Consider the following 20,518-nt stretch of genomic DNA (forward strand, 5'->3'; position numbering starts at 1 on the left):
CCTTCCCAAGCATTCATTGGTCCATCTCTGTGTCCAGACCTGCCCCATGTCCCACTCCCTGCCATGGTGCCTTAGACACACTGGGGGGAAGTTTAAAAGACAGGACTCTGCTGTAAAGGAAAGCTCCTGATGTGAAGGGGGCTTCTGATCTGAAGGGGGCACTTTGATGGGAAAGGTGGCTTCTGATATTAAAGGGGGGACACCAATGTGAAGAGTTGTTTTTTTGTAAGGGGTCCTCCCTTAAATCTGTACCAAAGCCCAATCTAGGAAAAGGGTTTGTTATAGATTTTAGGGGAAACAACTCTTCGTTTGTTAACATCTACATTTTTTAGATTTTAGACTGGGGTGCCTTGAGATGCTGCATACTTATAAAGGGTGCTGCAACAAAAAAAGGTCAAGAAACACTGATCTAAAAGGTGCCCATACACTCAGGGGGGCAGGCTTGCGATGATCGCAAGTACGATCTGCCTATCCAAGATGGGCAGATCGTACGCTTTTTTAAATTACTTTACAACCCTCGCAAGACAAAAGTCTTGCGAGGGTTGTAAAGTGTATGGCCACCTTAAGAGAAGGCAGCTTAGAAATAAATGGTTCACAAACACCAGATTACTGGCACAAGAGCTTTCAAGCAGTGGGGTTGCCTGCTGCATTACAGCTACGCCTGGATGAAAAACAGAACTCTTGGAAAGGTGAGCTGTGCCTTTTATATGCGTTGCAGAATTTAGTTTCCTGGGGTGTCTAATAAATACGGGTCATATGTGTTCACTTTACAGTTTTTCTGAAACAGACTGCATGGCGACATTCCTCATTTAGATCAGCTCTACAATATACAGTCTTTCACGAAGAAAAAAAAAAACTGTATTCACATGATGTGAAGGAAGTGGCTGGTGTCAGTGCTAAGGTTTGCAGAACACTTTAGGGCATCATGCCACTTGATCATTGTGGGTGGTCTGTGCACAAGCCAAGGACATGCTGGGTGTAGACTGTAGACAGAAAATTCCAGTGGAAAAAAACAAATGCTTTACTAGACTACTGTCTATCACTACTGACTCATAGCTTCCCATACATTTTGGGGCTGAAATAGAACAAACTTGGACAGAATTCCAGCGCGCACTTTATTTCCTGCCACAGCATCCGACAGTGATACGTCATGCACATGTTGCATCCACATAGCTACCACATACCAGATTCCTGAGCTCAACTGCATCTGACAGCTGTTCGTTATCAATTCATGATTATGTGGCAGAAGGAGGGCCTATACGGATGCATCTAACATCAAGGTCAAACTAACTTTCAAACTAATGTCACAGGAAGAACGGGGATAAAGCAATGATGTCGCTGTGATACAGCAAAAATATGAGCCGGCCAGCTGTGCACAAATTATTCAGACCGTGAATGCACCTAGACAAAATCCATCAAAACCTTATTTAATATGATTCTGGGAACAGAGAGGGGGGAGATGTGCTAAAGTACAGGAGAAACAATGCAATTTTGAAAATCCATTTTCAGGAGAATGTATTAAACACTTATGTATCAAAGTCTAAAAAGTCCTGGACTGTAGGATTACAGAGTTTATGTAGATTGCCATCTGCTGGTGAAATAAAGTATAGTCATGCAGTCTAATAATACAAATATCCCCTAGGGTAGGGCTAGCCAAACTTCGGCCCTCCAGCTGTGGTGAAACTACAAATCCCATTGAGCATCTGCCTCTGAAAGTCAAGTGGCTGTCAGCATCTTGCAGTGCCTCATAGGATTTGTAGCTGGAGGGTCAGTGTTTAGCTACCCCTGCCCTTGGGTAACAGCTGTACTGTTGCAGAAGAATTTCACCAGGAAGCGGTCTATTGATCTTTTCCTAGGGTACTGTGGCCAACTCTTCATTGTAACACGGGGAGAGAATACAATTAAAAGGAGATATTCGTTCATTATTGGACTTTTCCTCACGGTAAACCTGTCATGTTTCAAAGGTAACAACAGCGTTGTACAGGAAACACTATAATGTGTGAACATGTTGTAGTGATCTCTCTACCCATTACCTGGGCATTTGTCTATATACTTTCCAGCTCCTGAGCTGTAGGAGGACGTCTATTATAGTGACCAATGGGCTTGGTAGGGAAGGGTGGGCAAGCCATGATTTAAATTTTTTAGCATAATTTGGACTTAGAATTAGTGTCTTGGGTCTGAGGGATCTTGGGACAAATCTACAAGTATGTGGAGGCATCGCCAAGTGCCTCAACTTTCATTAATGCCATTTTAGCCTTTATAACATTTCTGCATTGATTCTGTAATCTGTGTACAAAGCTTTACTCATCATTATTAATATCACAGGGATATAAACACTTCCCTCATTCTATGACCACACAGTAAATAAGGGAAATCTGCTCAATGGGGGAATACTAACACAGATTCTAACCTTTCCCATTCTATTAAACACAAGTGGGTTTGATTTCCACCAGTAGCCCAGCTTTAGAGATTTCCCTCGCTTCCCTTCCCAGCGACCAAAACTCTCCCTAATGGGGTCAAAGGCAGCAATTAAAAAAACTGTCACTGGTTATAAACCTCCCTAGTACATCTGGAACTATACAATAGTTGTATTTGTAGTTGGGTGTTTTTTCCAAGCCAAACCTCTTGAATACATAGTGGCCCCAAAGGCAGCATTAGGATATAATTATTACAAAGGATGCATGCTTTGCTAATACAAAAAGGCCACATAGCTAAGACAACAAGAGTGGTTGGCAGCTTGGTTGGGTATTAAATCATTTTCAAGGAGTGAAAAACATTAGGACCCCAGTTTGTAGCACTACTGGACCAGTAGCCCTCATTTAAGAGCACGGTATTGACTCACCATATTTAAATACCAGATTTAATTAACTAAGTACTGCAAAGAAAATCTGTAACCCCCCGTTACAGGACGGTGACATAGCTACCTATAAAAAGATCCAAACAAAGGGGGTGTCCAGTGTTCCCACAAACCCATTTAATTTACAAAGTTTAAATTAAACAGTATGTACTTTAAAAAGAGATAGATTTGACATATAATTTGGAAAAAGGAAGGACAAATAGGGAAGTAGGAAAAGAGAAGTATTGGTCAGTAGAGAAACTGAGTGTTCAAAGAAAGCAACTGGCACTTTTGCTGAAGTAGTAATAACTAATATTCTTTGTAATTTAAATAGAAGTAAAAAAAAGTTGTCTATGACAAAAATAAAGTACAAAAAATAGCATTCAACTAAAGCCACACCTAAACAAAGTTTGTCTACGTTGTGCGGATGGGGATAACCTGCAATGGCTTTTCACATAGGAAACAAATAGAAGACTATTTGTACAAATTTTACATTTACATTTTGGATTTTTTTCCATATAGCATATTCATTCTGACAAATCTTCCTGTTTATAAATCAGCTTTGGACACATTTACCCTTGAATGTACCACATTTCAAGACAAAAACAATTCCGGAAAATGCAAAAGTATCAACTGTCTGGCTTTTGTTTTCATCAAACTTCATCAATAGTTCTAAGTCATCTTAAGATGGTTTTACACTGTACGAATTTCGTCTGGTTTTTGATCGACCGGACAAAATTTGCACAAAGGGCCCTTCTGTCCCACATGCCTTGATCAGAAAATCTACGGAGCCAGATGGAAAAGCTTCGGGCCAATCAGCTACCGTCACTGTTCGACTATTCTGACAGTGGCACCCCCACCGCTATCAGAATACAAAGCACACAGCGGGAGATTTGTACAAACACACGGTTTAGTATTGATGGCGGAATCGGTTATATTTTTAGTTCCGTCCACAGGCTGAATGAAAAATATATAACTGTGCATACCCAGTTTTAATCTTGGGGTGCTCTATTAGAGATATGTTTTTGCATATCCAGTGTTTCACTATTTGTACATGGTGGTCTCATTTTACAAGTGAGTCACAGCAATGATTTATTTACCCATATCCAGTGCATCTCCCAAGATATAGTTAGGAAGTATGATTGTAATGTTACAATCACATGCTATCTGTGCTGTATTTTCATAGTCAGGTTCCTCTACATATCATGAAAACTACAGGTGAAACTCGAATAATTAGAATATCGTGCAAAGTTCATTTATTTCACTAATGCAACTTAAAAGGTGAAACTAATATATGAGATAGACTCATTACATGCAAAGCAAGATAATTCAAGCTGTGATTTGTCATAATTGTGATGATTATGGCTTACAGCTCATGAAAACCCCAAGAACCCCAAATCCACAATCTCAGAAAATTAGATTATTACATGCAATCAATAAAACAAGGATTGTACATAGAACAATATCGGACCTCTGAAAAGTACAAGCATGCATATGTACTCAGTACTTGGTTTAGGCCCCTTTTGCAGCAATTACTGCAATTAGTTTTGCACGATATTCTAATTATTCGAGTTTCACCTGTATAAAATACTGTAACAGACATACACTGTTAAGATTATTTTCCTCTACAATAACTAAATCAAAGAAAACTGTGTGTAGTACAGTTAAAAGGAGTAAGGTTTATTGATATGACAAGATAACAGGGCTTTACATAAAGGTGATATCAGCCATTGGAATATCTTTTCACCTACAGTGCATTCAGAAAGTTTAAATCTTGTTATGCCTGATATTACAGTTGTTTCAATTCTTTTATTTTTCTCATTAATCTACACTCGGTACTCCATAAAGACAAAGTGCAAACAGAATTTTAGAAATGCCTGTGAATTTATTAAAAAGGAAAAACTGAAATTGGCATAAGTATTCAGACCCTTTGCAACAACACTTGAAATTTAGCTCAGGTGCCTCCCATTTCTCTGGATCGTTGCTGAGATGTTTCTACACCTTGATTGGCATTCACCTGTGGTAAATTAAATTGATTGGAAGTGATTTGGGAAGGCACACACCTCTTTATAGAAGGCCTTGCAGCTGACAAAGCATACTGTAGGGCCGGTTCACACCACAAAGCCTGCGTTCCAGAGCGTTCAGCCTCGGGAATGCAAGCCGGCCAGCTCCCTGCGTTTAGGGGCGGGAGGGTGCTTGGCAGTTCATTGAAGTCATTGGCAGCGCATCCACGCCCCAAACCTCCCCCCCGGTCTGCAGTGTGATCGCCCGCACCAGGAACGCAAGCACATTAGTGCCTGCGTTCCGGTCCAGTGGGATCTGCAAAAATGCTGCACTTTGTGGTGTGAACCGGCCCTCAGACCAAAAGCCATAAGGTCAAAAGAACCGCCAACAGAGCTCAGAGACAGGATTATGGCAAGGCACAGATCTGGGGAAGGCTACAAAAAAAGTCTGCTGCACTGAAGGTTCCTCCATAATTCTCAAATGGAATATGTTTGGGACAACCAGGACTCTTCCAAGAGCTGGTCGCCTGGCCAAACTGAGCAATCGGGGGAGAAGGGCCTTTGTAAGAGAGGTGACCAAAAACCCGATGGTCACTCTGACTAAGCTCCAGAGATCCTATATGGAGATAGCACAAAGTTACAGGAGGACAACCATCATTGCAGCCCTCCACCAATCTGGCTTTTATAACAGAGTGGCTAGACAAAAGCCTCTCCTCCGTGCAAAATACATGAAAGCTCGCTTGGAGTTTGCAAAAAAGCACCTGTAGGACTCTCAGACTTTGAGGAACAACCTGTCCAATACCATCCCAACAGTGAAGCATGGTGGCGGCAGCATCATGCTGTTGGGGTGTTTTTCAGCAGCAGGGACGGGGAGACTGGTCAGGGTTGAGGAAAAGCTGAATGGAGCAAAGTACAGAGATATCCTCCATGAAAACCTGTTACACAGCGTTCAGGACCTCAGACTTGGCCAAACGTTCACCTTCCAACATGACAACGATCTTAAGCACACAGCCAAGACAACACAGGAGTGGCTTAGGGACAACTCTGTGAATGTCCTAGAGTAGCCCAGCGAGAGCCCTGACTTGAACCCGATTGAACACCTCTGGAGAGACCTGAAAATGGTTGTCCACCGACGGTCCCCATCCAACCTGACTGGGCTTGAGAGGATTTGCAAAGAAGAATGGCAGAAAATCCCCCAATCCAGGTGTGCAAAGCTTGTTGTGTCATATCCAAAAAGACCCGAGGTTGTAATTGCTGCCAAAGGTGCTTCAACAAGGTACTGAGTAAAGGGTCTGAATACTTAAGTACATGTGATATTTCAGGGTTTTTTTTTTTTAATAACTTCACAGACATTTCTAAAATTCTGTTTTCCCTTTTATCATTACGGGGTACGGAGTGTAGATTAATAAAAAAAAAACAGAATTTACGCAACTGTAGAATCAGGCTGCAACAAAAAACTGAAGGGCGTCAGAATACTTTCTGAATGCACTGTATATCTTCAAGAGAAGATGTTTCAGAAGAAATGGAATGCAAATGAAAGGATCTAAAATAATGACTGATATGAAAGTCATGATTCCATTTGTCTCAAGAAGACTTTATTTCTCTCTGACTTCTTGGAATTGCATGACAGTATTATTATAGACGGTTTTTCTTTTCTTGTGTAAGAGGAACTTACATTAAAAAGGGGATGTATATAGTCTTTGTTTCTAATGATATACTGTATGTATATGTAAATATTCATGCTCATGCGGTGGGTTCTGCTTTGCAGCACTGCAGGATAGTTTGTATCGTGTGGCTGATGGTGCCGTCTTACTGGCCCTGGAAATATCCAGTATGACATAATCAGCAGACCAAAGCACAGGCGGAATCCCAGTCTGCTGGGACTTTACAAGTCACCGTGATTGAGTATGCCACATTCCCTTCATCCAGGATGCCGAGAATGTGAGATTCTCTACGCATATAAGAATGGTAGGTGTCTGTAAATTGAAAGGGAATAAGAAAACATTATATTTACCAACTTTGGTTCCTATGTCCCCTTTAAATTATTATTATACAGGATTTATTTAGCGCCAATAGTTTGTGCAGTGCTTTACAATATAAGTATTTACAAAGACTTCTGCTTTAAAAGATAACAGGCTCCCTTTATCTATAACCTGTGGGTCTTAATCTGTTAGAATTTATACTATTTTAAGGAAGACTTATTGATTACCACCTAAGTGGGTGGTAAACGAAAAGCTGTGAGTCCCAGATAATGATACACGGACATCTGGGACCACATAAAGAAGGCCGAGCATATCTGCTCTAGGGCGGAGGGTTATGTTGCACATGTGCTCCTCCCATGTGATAAAAACATTATAAAGGTTTGAAGAAACCCTTTAACAGTGAACACAGCATGACAAGATGACGTCCTGCTACAAGGCAGCCAGCATTTTAAGTAAAAATGAAGCAGCTCTTATATAATTATAACTGTAATGCTGACAGTGATAGATTGAAGAAAACTTGCCAGAGCAGGCAGAATTTCAGTGTGTATAGGGGAACTTCCAAGTGTTGGGAAGATGTGCTATTTTGAGTTCCTCTTTTGCTGATACACCACTTAATCTCTTCCTATTTCTTCTGACACGCTTCAGTCAGGAGTCTGCCCTGAGGTTTCCGCTGTATCTCCAGTGACCTCTTCATAGCAAAGTGACATGGCCATTTTTCATGTGTCCTCCTGCTGAAAGCTCTACAGTACTCGGTCAAAACCCCCTTTACCCTCCACTGCCATTCTCTGTGTGTCGTCTCCTCAGATCTTTCAGAAAGCAGTCTCCGGAAAGAGCAGTCCCCCTCCTCTCAGTTCAGCTGGTGGCATCCTGCAGTGCCATTGTATTCTTTCCTTTCACTAACCAGTCACTGAGCGAGTTTATTACTCAAACTTCTTGGATGACAAATTAAACACTAGTCCTCTAGGCTTCCCATTTCATGTACGCATACAAGATGCTTAAACGCCACTAAATGTTAAAATTACATTAAGGCCATTGAAACTTCTGGGAACATAAAAACTTTCAATGTTTTTGTGGTATAAAAACTGATGCACTGTTCCAAGCCGGTGCAAGGCTCAGTATAGAAGCACAAATGTAATATTTAGGCGCCCGGTACGAGAAAGCTTTACAGCGCCCCTAAGTGGCCACACCCCTCAGTGGCCACACCCCCAGTAACCACACCCATTTTTCCAATATCCGCACCATTTAAAAACTCCTATTTTGTTAAGCCCCAAAGAAACATATTACAAAGTATGATAAAAACAAAACTTTTATTTAAAAGGTATTAAACTTGTAGGCACAATAGAAGTATTCTTATCAAATAAAACAACAGAAGGTAAACAATAAATGTCAAACTAAAATAGAGTCTATACAAATAAAGTCTCAGGTTGTCATGCCGACCCTTTTTTCAAGTAAGTGTATCTAGAAAAGTTAAAAAAAAAAAACAGAGCACAAAACCTAGACTATGTGTAAAATTAATGGATTACTATTATGTCCGAATATACGAAAAATGTATTCCGGCACATAATAAATTGTTTGAGAATGTGCGGCGGCCATGTTGGCCTGGCGGGGAGCATGATGTTACATGACGCCATGCATGCGTGGCATCAGGTGACGTCACACGCTGATATTGGCCCCACCATCTTGGTGTATACCTAGATATACACCAAGATGGCGGTGCCCAACACATGCGGTGTTATATGATGTCATGTGCCCTGCCTTCAGAACACACCAATGGCTGAATCCAAAATAGCATAAAAATTTGTTTTGTTTGATGAAACGAATAAAAAGTTTTTAGGTTTTTGTTCATTTCATCTGAAATGAATTTTTAGTCTTGGCACATGTCGAATAATATGTGTGTGTGGGGGGGAGGAGGGGGTAGTTTTCACTTTTTAAAATAATTTTTTACATTTTTTATAATTTTTTATTTTTTTATTATTTTATTTATTTTTTTACTGTTGGGGGGGCTTTGGGGAAATATTAGGGGTTCAAACAGACCCCTGACATTTCCCTTTTAAAATAGAAAAGAAATTGAGGACACCAAGTCCTCAATTTCTTTTTCAGCATCCTCAGCACTCAATGAATAGAAGGCACTCAGCACACAGGCTTCCCATTCATATTTATTATCAGCAGGTTCTGAATGGGGAGGAGCCTCTGTAGTGAGTGTTCCTCCCATTTGAGGAAAACTTGAATGAACAGGCTGTGATGTAAATCACAGCCTGTTTATTCATAACTGGGGACACATAGTACTATGTGTCCCCAGTTATTTACAAACACTGGAGTGATCAGACGATCGCTCCAGTGTCTGTCCTTCTCACACGGAGGATCGGTAAATATCAATGATATTTACCGATCCCCCGCTCTGCCTCGCACAGAGCCGCTGTCATCCTGAAACTGACAGGATGACAGCGGCTCCGATCTCCTCCCCGCTCGGCCATCCTGACAGCTGCGGGCGCGGCTTCTCTCCCCCCTCACTGCTCGGCCATCCTGACAGCAGGCAGCGCTCCCTCCTGCGCCCACGCCCCCCACACAGGGCGAACGAGGGAGCGCGGTCATGTCGGATGACCAGCGGTGAGGAGGGGAGAAGCCGCCCCGAGGACGAGCTGTGTCGGCCGCCTGGCGTCTTTGTTGCCATGGCGCCCTGTGCGGCCGCACAGCTCGCACACCCCTAAGGCTGGCCCTGATTTTATGTTCTCACTGCTAGTCAGAATGCCCCGAGTGTGTCTTAACCAGGAAAACATTTTTAAAAAAATCACCATATCAGTTCAAGCAACTGTGCTGTCAATCAGCATGATACATAGGAGGAGTAGACACAAAGTTGCTGGATACTGCATAGATCTGTACAACTGGAAATTCTCATTTTTTTACCATCATATGTGACATTTTTCAATCAAAAGACAACCACATGCTCAGATGCAAAATGTATTTGCTATTATCACAAAAACATTGTTCCAATATTGTATGGCAAGTCACATGTGTTTTCAGCATATGTAACATTTTCTCAGAAGAAAAAGTCATTTATGATTACAGAACTGTGCAAAACACAATTTCATTTTCAATGTTTAACTGAACAAACTGAAGATAGAAACTGATTGGCTACTATGGGCAGCTGCTCCAGTATTGATACATTCCCCCCTTATAATAACTGGCCAGATGTGTGTCACCCATAGCTGAACATACCTACAGATATTGTATCAGCTTTGCGTGACCTGGCAGTTATGATGTAATACAATTATTTCAAGTGTTACATACAGCAGAGTTTGCACACAGAGTGTCTCCATCAACTATAGAAGTACTCAGGAGGGAAACTCCAAGCAAATGGAAATGCTCACTTACAATGGATGTTGCTTCTTGATTTTTTAGCGCCCCTTCCTCCCAATAAGTGCATTCAGCACACGGTTCCGTGCCATGAACGCACTGGATCACATAAATAAAGGACTCCTGTGTTCTGGGATGGATGGGGGCGTGGCCTTCATGTCAATGGCACCACAGACAAAAAATAAGTGCATGCGCAATTTTTTCGATTACACTGGAGTGCAGGGCATTGCTGTACCACACATTCCAGTCCGGGTGATCGCATTGTGGGTGGGAGGCGTGTCTGCAGTGCCACTGAAATGAATAGCATCACCACGCCCCCTCCCACCCAGTACATGTGTAGCCTTTGTTTATGCCATCCAGTGCCTTCAGGGCACCGAATCATGCCCTGAATGCACTGGATAGTGTGAATAGGCCCTAAAAGTTTTAGTTCACTGCAGATTCAGATTGGTCCCAATATCCTGTTTTCGGGTGGCTCCTTTCCCTTGCAGGCTCCTATGGAGCCACCCTTGTGTGAGCTAGCAAGCTGTGTGTTTACACAAACACAGCAAGGAAAGACACTCCCCTACTCCTTGCTCCGAGCTAGTAAACTAACAGCTTCTTGAGACTGGTTTCTACATTGTGATCTTATACTGGACAGGAAGTTCGGGGAAATGCAAAACTGTAAACAAATATTTTGCTGGGCAAAGTATACTTTTTTTTAATCTGGATTCATTGCTGAAAAAAGTTTGAAAGTTTAATAATAATTTAAGTTATAAAAATGGCCTACAGTTTCATACATGGAAGATTGCTTCTTACAAGACAGTTTTTAAACACATATAACCAAGCAGGAATTGTTCTGTTAAATAACAGAGGACATTTCATGTTGCAGATCTATTCCATGTACCTATGTAAAGCTTCTACTTCCTTACCCCAATGTTGGATCTCTTTGACCTTCAGTGATTGACGTTATTTGGTCATGAGTCACACTCCAGTGGGAAGTGATTCATTTTTGCCTATGTAACACAAGCAATTTGCACACCACAGGAGGAATATAACTGGTGGTACACAAAAAATGTAATGATACGTAAACTAAAGAAGTACTATCAAATGGACAGATGCCAATATGACTTTATTAAAAGTTTGCTTCAACTTGATTTTTAGGTTAAACCAGGCTTGGACAGTTCTCATTTAGTACTAGGAGTTAAATTATAAAAACCTACGAGCCAGATCTACGCAACCTGCATATGACGATATAGGTAGCTGAAGGATAGGGCCCAATCACATCAGTGGGACTGTGTTATTCTCCACATAACACATGTCCACTGGTGTATTTTGTGTAGGTGCGGTGTGATGCATTGTTACAATGCACCACTGTGTTTATTTCCTTGTTATTATTAACTGTACTTAAAGTGTTATTAAACCCTCAGCGTTTTTTTGCATATATCTACTGCTTGCAAGCAGTAGATATATGCAAAAACTTAAAGAAAAAAAAAAAAAACCTTTTGCAACAGGTTTAAACTTACCTGTGTCTTTGCCACGTGCTCCCTTCCGAACATCTGAAAATTTCTCGGCCGGCGGCAAAGGATCTTGGGGCGGGCGCATGCGCAGTTCAGATGTTGGGCAGGGAGACGTGGAGAGACACAAGGTAAGTATATGGAGCAGTGTGGACCCGCACAGACTCCGTGGGGCATCAAAGAAGAGGAGGACAGAGGAGTCAGCGATGGATCGGAGACCCGCACCAGTGCTGGAGGGACAGCTGAAAATATCAGGAAATGAGAAGATGATTGGATTAAGAGACATAATTTAAGGTAAGTCCTTACACTAACATTGGGGGGAGGGGAGAAAAATTCCTTTAATGTCACTTTAAAGTTGAGATGCACTCTGTAGATTAGTACATGTGATGCAGACCTAGCTGCGGTCACTATGGTAGCCACAATGACTGTATGGAATGATAGAAGGCCAGACAGAGGTAACCACCATTCCCACACACAAGGACAGGCCCAGTCACTCTTACCTTGCTGCCAGCTAGGATACCGGCACTGTCAGCATGGGTGACAGCTAAGGGACACAGACTAGTCACAACGTGACCTAGGAGCACTACTATCAAGATACCCAGGGAGTTTTTTTTTTTACTGTCGCAATGGCGACCTGGCCACCAGTATTTGTTTAGTCTTGGGTTAAACAATGCAAAAATAAAACTATCTTGCAACCAAAATACGTGAATTATTAATTGAAGGCAGAGATAGGAAGGTGTGTGGCCAGCCTTACAATCAGCTCATCTAATTATATGTTTACATTTTACCCCATCACTGTATCATAAAAGAGCAGCTTACGTCCTATAAACACACATTCATATATCTGAACAATTCCAATCTAAACTTACATTGTACAAATAAGATGTGTGGTCAGCTCTACACTTGCCTTACCAGAAGACCAAACTCACTCAGGGCATACTTTGCATATCCTAGTTTTGCCTAACAAAAAGGAACCAGGGAGCTTATACGTCTAAGCCAGCAAAATGTCTAGGTGGTAGTAAGATTATGGACTAAAGAAGTATGTTCACTTAGCTTCCCTTTCCTTCAGTTAGTGTTTTATTTTCTCAGCACAGTAGTTTCACTTAACCATTGAGGAGAACTGTAAAGCCAGAGTTTCATGTTGCCGCTGTGCAATCCTGGTCCTTCCCCAGTGACATCATTTCTCCAGCACACCCCTGTTACATCCCACCTTCAACTTTGTTCCTTTTTCCTCGCACACTCTGCAGTTTCTTCTCCAGAGTCTCATCAAATAAAGAGCGTGAATCTACCCAGCAAGGGCACAGACTGCTATATAAATCTGCCAAAGGGTCTAAGCCCCCCCACTCCAGGAAGATATAAAAAAAACAAATGGACACAGCTTTGAATTAACACATGACTAAATTATTTTTTTTATTTAAATGCAAGTAGTGTAAGAACCTGAATATGACCTGGTATCATCCTCTTACTGTGCCTCCGCAGCCAAGCTCAGAAAAAGAGGGAGAAGCAGCACAAGGAACACATCAGCTGCAGAGTTCATGTGCTAATAAAGAGAATGTGAAGAGGAGGAGAGAGCATAGGGACAGTGAGAGGGCCCACAGGCTTGGGGTGAGGAGCAAAGATCTGTATATATTACTGAAATTGAGCTGGGTGCCGAGGACAATGCAACTACTGTGCGCATGCGCAGGAGTTCCATCATTAGACACAGTCCAATGATAGAAAAATGACGCGTTCTTGAGAAAGTATTTCATGAAGAAACACGCTGTCATCACGCCAGTCACATTACCAACACAGCCTCCACGAACGTGTACTTATCCCTGGCTGCCTACAGTATTTATATTTTCATACATGTCAATGTCATCATTGCTTGGTTCGTCCTGTTGTGAAAACTAGTTTTAGAGCTACAGTATATTACCACATTCACGGACGAAATTAGTTTAGGGCAAAAAAGGTGTGTGGGTGTTTTGTTTAAAACATGAATACAATTGAGAACCAAACAAACACCCTATCTGCACGCAATCATTCAAAATTAATCTGGATGTCAAAGTATGTGAAAAATAATACAATGAAGACTGAAAATTGCCCCGGGCCGTAAGCTGCCATAGATTCTGGCCAACTAAGAGACGCTGCATAAGCCTTGTACACCTTTGTATGCACAGTCTACCCACTAGTACAATAAAACTAAAATACCATAAACCATTTTGGCTAAATGCCGAAAGTGCCATTTTCCTGTCGATACATCGGCGCATCCGTGATTTCTTTCCTCCACGCTTGGCGCTGCTCTGTGTCCCTGCGGGGAGGAGAGAAAGTGACAGCCGGCCAAGCGCTGCCAGACAAGAGCGCTGTGAGCGGCCGGTGTCTCTCCTCCCACACCGCTTGGCCACCTATCACAGGCCGGCAGAGCGGTGTGGGGGCGGAGACAGCGCTGCCACAGGAAGCTGAGCTCTCCTCCCTGCACCGCTCACTCAGCCTCCTGTGACAGCGTGTCAGAGAGGAGAGCAGGCTAAAAAACACTCAGCGATCAGTGATTGCTGAGTGTCTGTAGATAATTGAGGACATGGTATATGTACTGTATCTTCAATTATGAATGAACGGGAGTGATCTACTTCCCCTCCTGTTCATTCATAGTTGTAGTAAACTGGTAGCAAAAGCATGCGCCGTCAACTGTCATGAAGTACAACTCCGCTATGAAGTCCAAAATGGTGACCTGTAGACTGGTTACCTTAGGGGTGGCCAAACTAATATGGAATTCAGGAACCAGTCTGCCTACTTCAGGAGCCAGCAGGATTTGTTTAGGAGCTAGATCCATTGCCAAGAACTATAGAAAGCCTCAAAAGTTAGGTGCCAGCTGTAGCTTTTATGGGAGCACTGGCTACCTGGCTCCCATTCCTTACTGTACCAGCACATGATGTATATGTGTACAAAGATATCATATTTTCTACTTATTCCCATTTCTTTCCAAATACACCACTTACTATTTATTACTTGCCCAAAGCCTTCATTTGTTCTTAATCTAGATGGTGAAAGCATTTACCAAATTCTAAGCAACTTGTCCAAATATGGTAAGGTTAGGCGCAAAAGGGGTGGGGCTTAACATGCTAGGTTTGTTTTAATTGAAAATATTTGTAGGTGCATTTTTAATGCATGAGGAAGGGGGTCTAAACACCTGGTCTTGAAGTGGTTAAAGGAAGAAAAAATATATATATATGTATATATCTATAGATATATATATAAGCTACTTTGCAGTCCAACCTTTTGAAGAGAAAACTATGCCAACAACAAATGTTTGTACTGTGGTTAGGTAATCGAATCAAGTATTAGGGATAAATATACCAGTCAAAAACTGAATTCTGACTAAGTATAATATGTTCAATAATTCACTGTATGAAGAAAGTGACCTACCTGCTCCTGGGGAGAAACATGGACTCCTTGATAAACACAGATCCAGATAAAAGGATATACCAGCAGGTACCGATATCATCAGGGCTAAAATTACAGAGAGAAAACCATCAAGAAAAGTACTCTACAGGATAATATTAGAAACATAATAAATATGCTTGTATGGTTAGAAACAGGAATCAGCATCACTCTACAGTTCCTTGTCTGCTGTTAACAACATGACTTCACAGGATGTGTACATAGGCATGAAAGAAATGCAATTCATCTAATATTCTCTGTAAGATGACAGGGTATATTACTCAAGCCTGACAGTACCAAGGAGAGCTATATGTTTTCATACATTTCCCCAATGTCTTAACTCCTTTTTTCCTAGTACTTGGTCACCATTTGCCTGTTATTTAGTGAAAATGTATTCATACTTCTCATGTCTACTTCCCCCTGCCATTTAATACTTGTATTTCAGCACAGCTTACCTTGAATTACGTCAAATGAAAGATTTTAATGTTCAGCATTATTCATAGTAAAACATCTCTATGATAGTGAAGGCAGCAAAGCCCAGCCTAGCCTGTGGTCATGTATGAGTGTTTCTCCACCTAGTGGTCACAGTGGGAGTGCCATGGTCAATCTCTGCCATCAGATGCCTCCTAGAGTTGTGTATGTCCACGTGATTGCCAGTTCCTGGGGATTTTCCTTTCTTCTTCCTTCAACAATGCTTTACTGTTTAAAGGCCAGGTATCCCTGCGCCAGAATGCTCTAACCAAGCTACTGTTCTAGAGTCTGAGAACAGCTAATACGTATTTGCGTGCTGATTGACGTGGCTGTTTAAACAATAGCTTGGTTGTTCAGCTTATTTTAGTAAGTACAGGTGCTTAAGGGCAGAGAAAATGCAAACTGGTACACATCATATAGCACCTATGTACGCAATGATATATCGATTTACAAGTTAATTATATAGAACGTGACTAACAAACCTAAGAAAGTAGAAGTCCACCCAAAATATAAGACCTACCCCGAAAATAAGACCTAGTTGCGACCTTTCCCAGGGCCGGTGGTGGCATAAGGGGGAACTTGCAGCGACGTGGGAGAGAATCAGCGGTGCCAACGAAGCCAGCGCTAGAAGAAGCGAGGCAGCAGCGGAGGGAGCAGAGCCGCATAAGCCGATGCTTCCTCTATAGCGAGTGAAAGTTGTGGCCTCACTTCCTGCAATTTCTGTCCCAGTCACAAAAAAAAGCTTTAGCTAGAATTCTTTTATTTGTATTCTTTTAGCTTGTAAACCATGACCTACCTTATACACATATTATCCAATTTATAATTAAAAACACTGACCAATACCATCCTAATCTCTTTACTAGAACATCTAATGGGTTGCTCGACAATTATATTAAATATAAATATTAAAGAGAAAATATAAAAATCAAAAACACGAATAGGCAACAAGGACAAGGTTTGCAAATGATAAGGATGAGTGTAATCCAAATCCAAAATGTATAAATGACCACCAGCCTTAAATATCAGTGCAGGGAAGTATCGTGCAGGAAGCATCTGTGGTCATTACAAGGAGGCATCTGGTGTCATGAAGAGGGCATCACTTTATTTATTGATTTTTTTTTTTATTACACTGTACTATAGTAAATGAAGCAGGAGGGGGGAGACTCCATTGCAGAGCAAAAAAATCCATCAGGAACATTTCACTATTAATGTCCAAAGTTGATGCAAGACGTGAGTCAAAATATCAGTCTGCCAAAATAGCTTTTTTCTTCAACATGTGCATGTTTTACTATCCTTAATATGTTTCTTTGTGAAAGAGACAGCTCTGAAGTAAGTAAACCATTTCCTGGCTTTATAACTGACGGAGAGCAGGGCAAGCCCTTGGATTTATTTAGTCTCTTTATATAGAATATCTCCTCCAAAAGATCTCAAACAACAAGGCTTGATTTACTGCAGTGCAGGACTTGCTCGACTCCAGTACAAGTTTGCCAATCCTTCGCTTAATAGGAGGTATAATACACATTTGGGGAGAGGAAGATAGCACAAGTCCTTTGCATTATTAAATATGCTGCTGGATGACATTCACGCTGCCTTCTGGACAGGCAAGGAGAATGAAGAGGTCCGTCGGCCAATTAGTATGCTGAAATAAGGTCCTCCCTAACCTGTCTTTTCCTCGCATGTTATCACAAATGCTTCTTGCCAGTCTCCTTTAATGCACAGTTTGTAAACATAACAGCATTAAGGGATCTGAGAAAAGTTAAAACAAACAGATATAAAGCAGAGAGGTGCGGGGTTTAATGTATGCTTCCAATTACAAGAGAACTGTATGCCTTTTAGCAGAAGGTTTTCATTTCATTAAAACATACTTCAGACAATGTAAAGACTATAAAATATGTATAACACGTATTATATGAGGCGTGATGGATTCAGACAGCCAAGTGTGCTGCAAATTTGGGACATTGTGGCTCAAGTCTTGGCCCCAAACTTTCTACATTACTGACTACCCTTGGCACAAGTATGTACTGAGGGCCAGTGTGTTCTGGGCACTGCAACCAACTTCAGCTTTCAGCATTTAAAGTACAATGAAATAAGATTTCTTACGGGTTCATGAGGATTACTATTGTACTTTGCTTGAAGTTATTTGCATTTTGATTTATTTGTGTTTACACTGTACTACCAGCTACTATAATAGAAAGCACAAATAGTCTGCAATACATTACTGTTGAGCTCCATTTCTTGGTACTAAAAGGCTGTGGTTGTAGTTTTTCTTAAGTCCTTTTTTATCAATGACATTTTTAATGGAATGAAGAGGGAAGGCATGAAAACGTCACTGAGTCACCGAGGAAGTTCTGCAGACAAACTGCTTACACCCCTTCTGACACATCAGACACTCAGCTGCAACATGTTGATGTCATAAAAAATTTCACAGGAAGATCACTCATATTTGATGATAGTCACATACCCAGCTAAAGAGACTGTACATATCAAATGGTCAGAAGGGTCATCACCCATTTAAAGGCATGCATGAAGAACCTGGACTGATTTTATGTGTTTGCACTAGGCAAGGGTAACAAGTCATGAACCTTATTGATACTTGGGCAGGCCATTATCCTGGAAAACCAGTCAGACATCTAATTATTCACCAACAGTCTAATTTCTGGGTACATATACTGTATATATGTGATTATACTGCTAAAAATTTTACAAACTGTTAAAGCCATCCTTTTTTTTTTATCAAGAGATAAAAAACCTCTCCATACTGGGAGAGGTGGTATAATATGTGGGGAATAGTTTCTTGGCACACATTAGGACCCTTGATACCAACTAACCATCATTTCCTACAGAGCCCCCTGGTCTCAATTCAACTGAGCACTTTTGGGAACCAATTTGAAATTTCCCAACATTAAAGCTTGGCTGGCAAATTTAAAGTGCATGCTATTGGATCAATATAGCCCAAACTTCCTAAGGGATGATTCCAGCATCTTGCTGAATCCACAGCACCAATAATTCAGGCTGTGCTACAGGGAAAGGGGTATTCTATCTAGTACTAGCCAGGCGTGTCTAATAAAGAGGCCAATAGGTTCAATGGTGGTAATCTTCTATTTTCCTATAGTTCTCATTATGGTAACGGGAGGACTATGGATGCAGCAATACCAATACTAGTATCGGTGCCGAAACCGCATATTCGCCAAATGCTCCTATACTTACCTCTGATACCGGAACTTTCGGTCAGAGGAAGATGTACCTCTGACCACAAGTGCCGAGGGAGCATGGAGCCGGCTTCCTTTTCAATCAGGAAGCCGGGCGGTGGGTTATGACCAGCCTCCCAGCTTTCTGATTGGCTAGGAAACCGGCTTCACTTGTTGCTGGGCAGCCTGTCTTCCTAGCCAATCAGGAAGCCGGGCAGCATGTCATTACTCGCGACCTGGCTTCCTGATTGGTCAGGAAGCCGCGCTACCCAGCAACAAGTGACGCTGGCTTCCTAGCCAATCAGGAAGGCAGGAGGCGGGTCATGACGTTCCGCTAGGAAGCAGGCTTCACTTGTTGCTAGGCAGCCTGGCTTCCTGACCAATCTGTTGGTCAGGAAGCCAGGCAGCCTGGGTATGTGAAGCCGATGTTCTTTCGCTAGCATCATGATCCACCGCCTGAATTCCTGATAATTGGGGCACAAGGCACCGGTATCATTATAGGCGAGTACTGAAAAAATATCGGTACTTTATAAGGAAAAACCGGTATTGGTGCATCCCTAGGGAGGACATATACTAACGTCCTCCCGTGACACAAAACTCAGCATATAGTGGGCTATTGTCTGCTATATGCTGAGAGCACCGCAGCCGGGATGGATCCCGACAATACTGTTGAGATCAACCTGCTGGCTGATTGACAGCGGGCTCTGCCTATCTAGAGGCAGAGCCAGCTATGTCAGCCCCATCCTCCACTGAGCGTTGCAGTATCAGAGAGGGGAGGGGGGAATGCCTGCAGGGAGCTGTGACTGACAGTCTCTCTGCAGGGAGATGATCGGGAAGTGAGCGAGCGGAGTATGTTTTCGCTCATGTCCGGATCAATAGAGCCGGCATGTGAGTTTCAATGTGGCACGTCGGCTTTAACTATGGGGATGAGTGTAATTCACTCACTCCATAGCTCTCCTTTAACTCAACAGAAACATGAAGGCTCCTTGTAAAAATGCTAAGTACCTAGCTATTATGGTGAAAAACTAAATACTGAAGCCAGAGGGTCAGCATGACAGCAAGGCAACTAACATTTCCAGGATGAGAAGAGAAGTCGCCACGCTTCTCTCAGAAAGGGGTTCCTTAACATTTTAACACAAACATTCATTGCTCTTATAAACTGACTATAATAAAAGGGCACATTGTTGTCCGAATAAAATTAGCACATTTTCTTTCACTGTGAATGTTCCAGCATTCGTTTGGAAGTGTAACCTTTATTAGAAAACTGACCCAAAAATGTCATCTTTTAAAGTATGCAAAAAATATTATGTTCATATGTAGGAAATACAGAAACAACACCTCTCATTAAAAAGAGGTCACCTATGCCAGGGGCTTTTTGGTAAAATGACTGCATGTTTTTCACTTTAACATCAGCATCCTCACCCTCATTGTCATCTCACTTGTTTACAGCACAGGAAATAGATTTCACTCTGCACAGCACAGCCTAAGGTAAAGCTTATTACACAACACAAGATGCAGAGATATTTAAGCCCCCATTCACACTAGGTGCACACATGAACACCTAAACAAGTTTGCCACTCGTCACAGGGCAGCCAATTAATTTCAAGGAATGCCCTGCATGCAACAATACTTGGCAAAGCCGCTCATGCAGCATTTTAGGTAGCAAGCGTTGCGTGTTTTGTTTTTTTGTTTTTTACCACAAGTTGACGCATGCCTTGCCTGCTATGCTTGCACTGCTTGGGGTGCCACTTATGAATAATGCAAGAGTGACACACTT

The 20,518-nt window shown here is 41.9% G+C and overlaps 1 protein-coding gene across 1 annotated transcript in view; it reads right to left on the reverse strand.

The window, feature by feature from the left end:
• The window catches only part of RAPGEF2 (Rap guanine nucleotide exchange factor 2), a 278,273-nt gene that overhangs the window by 128,130 nt on the left and 129,625 nt on the right, over positions 1-20,518 (reverse strand). The window contains exon 5 of the mRNA XM_018562259.1: positions 15,068-15,151. Coding sequence (XP_018417761.1) covers positions 15,068-15,151 — 84 coding nt within the window. The remainder of the gene's footprint in view (positions 1-15,067; positions 15,152-20,518) is intronic.

Source organism: Nanorana parkeri, unplaced genomic scaffold (genome assembly GCF_000935625.1).
Source record: "Nanorana parkeri isolate BGI_ZX_2015 unplaced genomic scaffold, ASM93562v1 scaffold568, whole genome shotgun sequence".
Taxonomy (NCBI): domain Eukaryota; kingdom Metazoa; phylum Chordata; class Amphibia; order Anura; family Dicroglossidae; genus Nanorana; species Nanorana parkeri.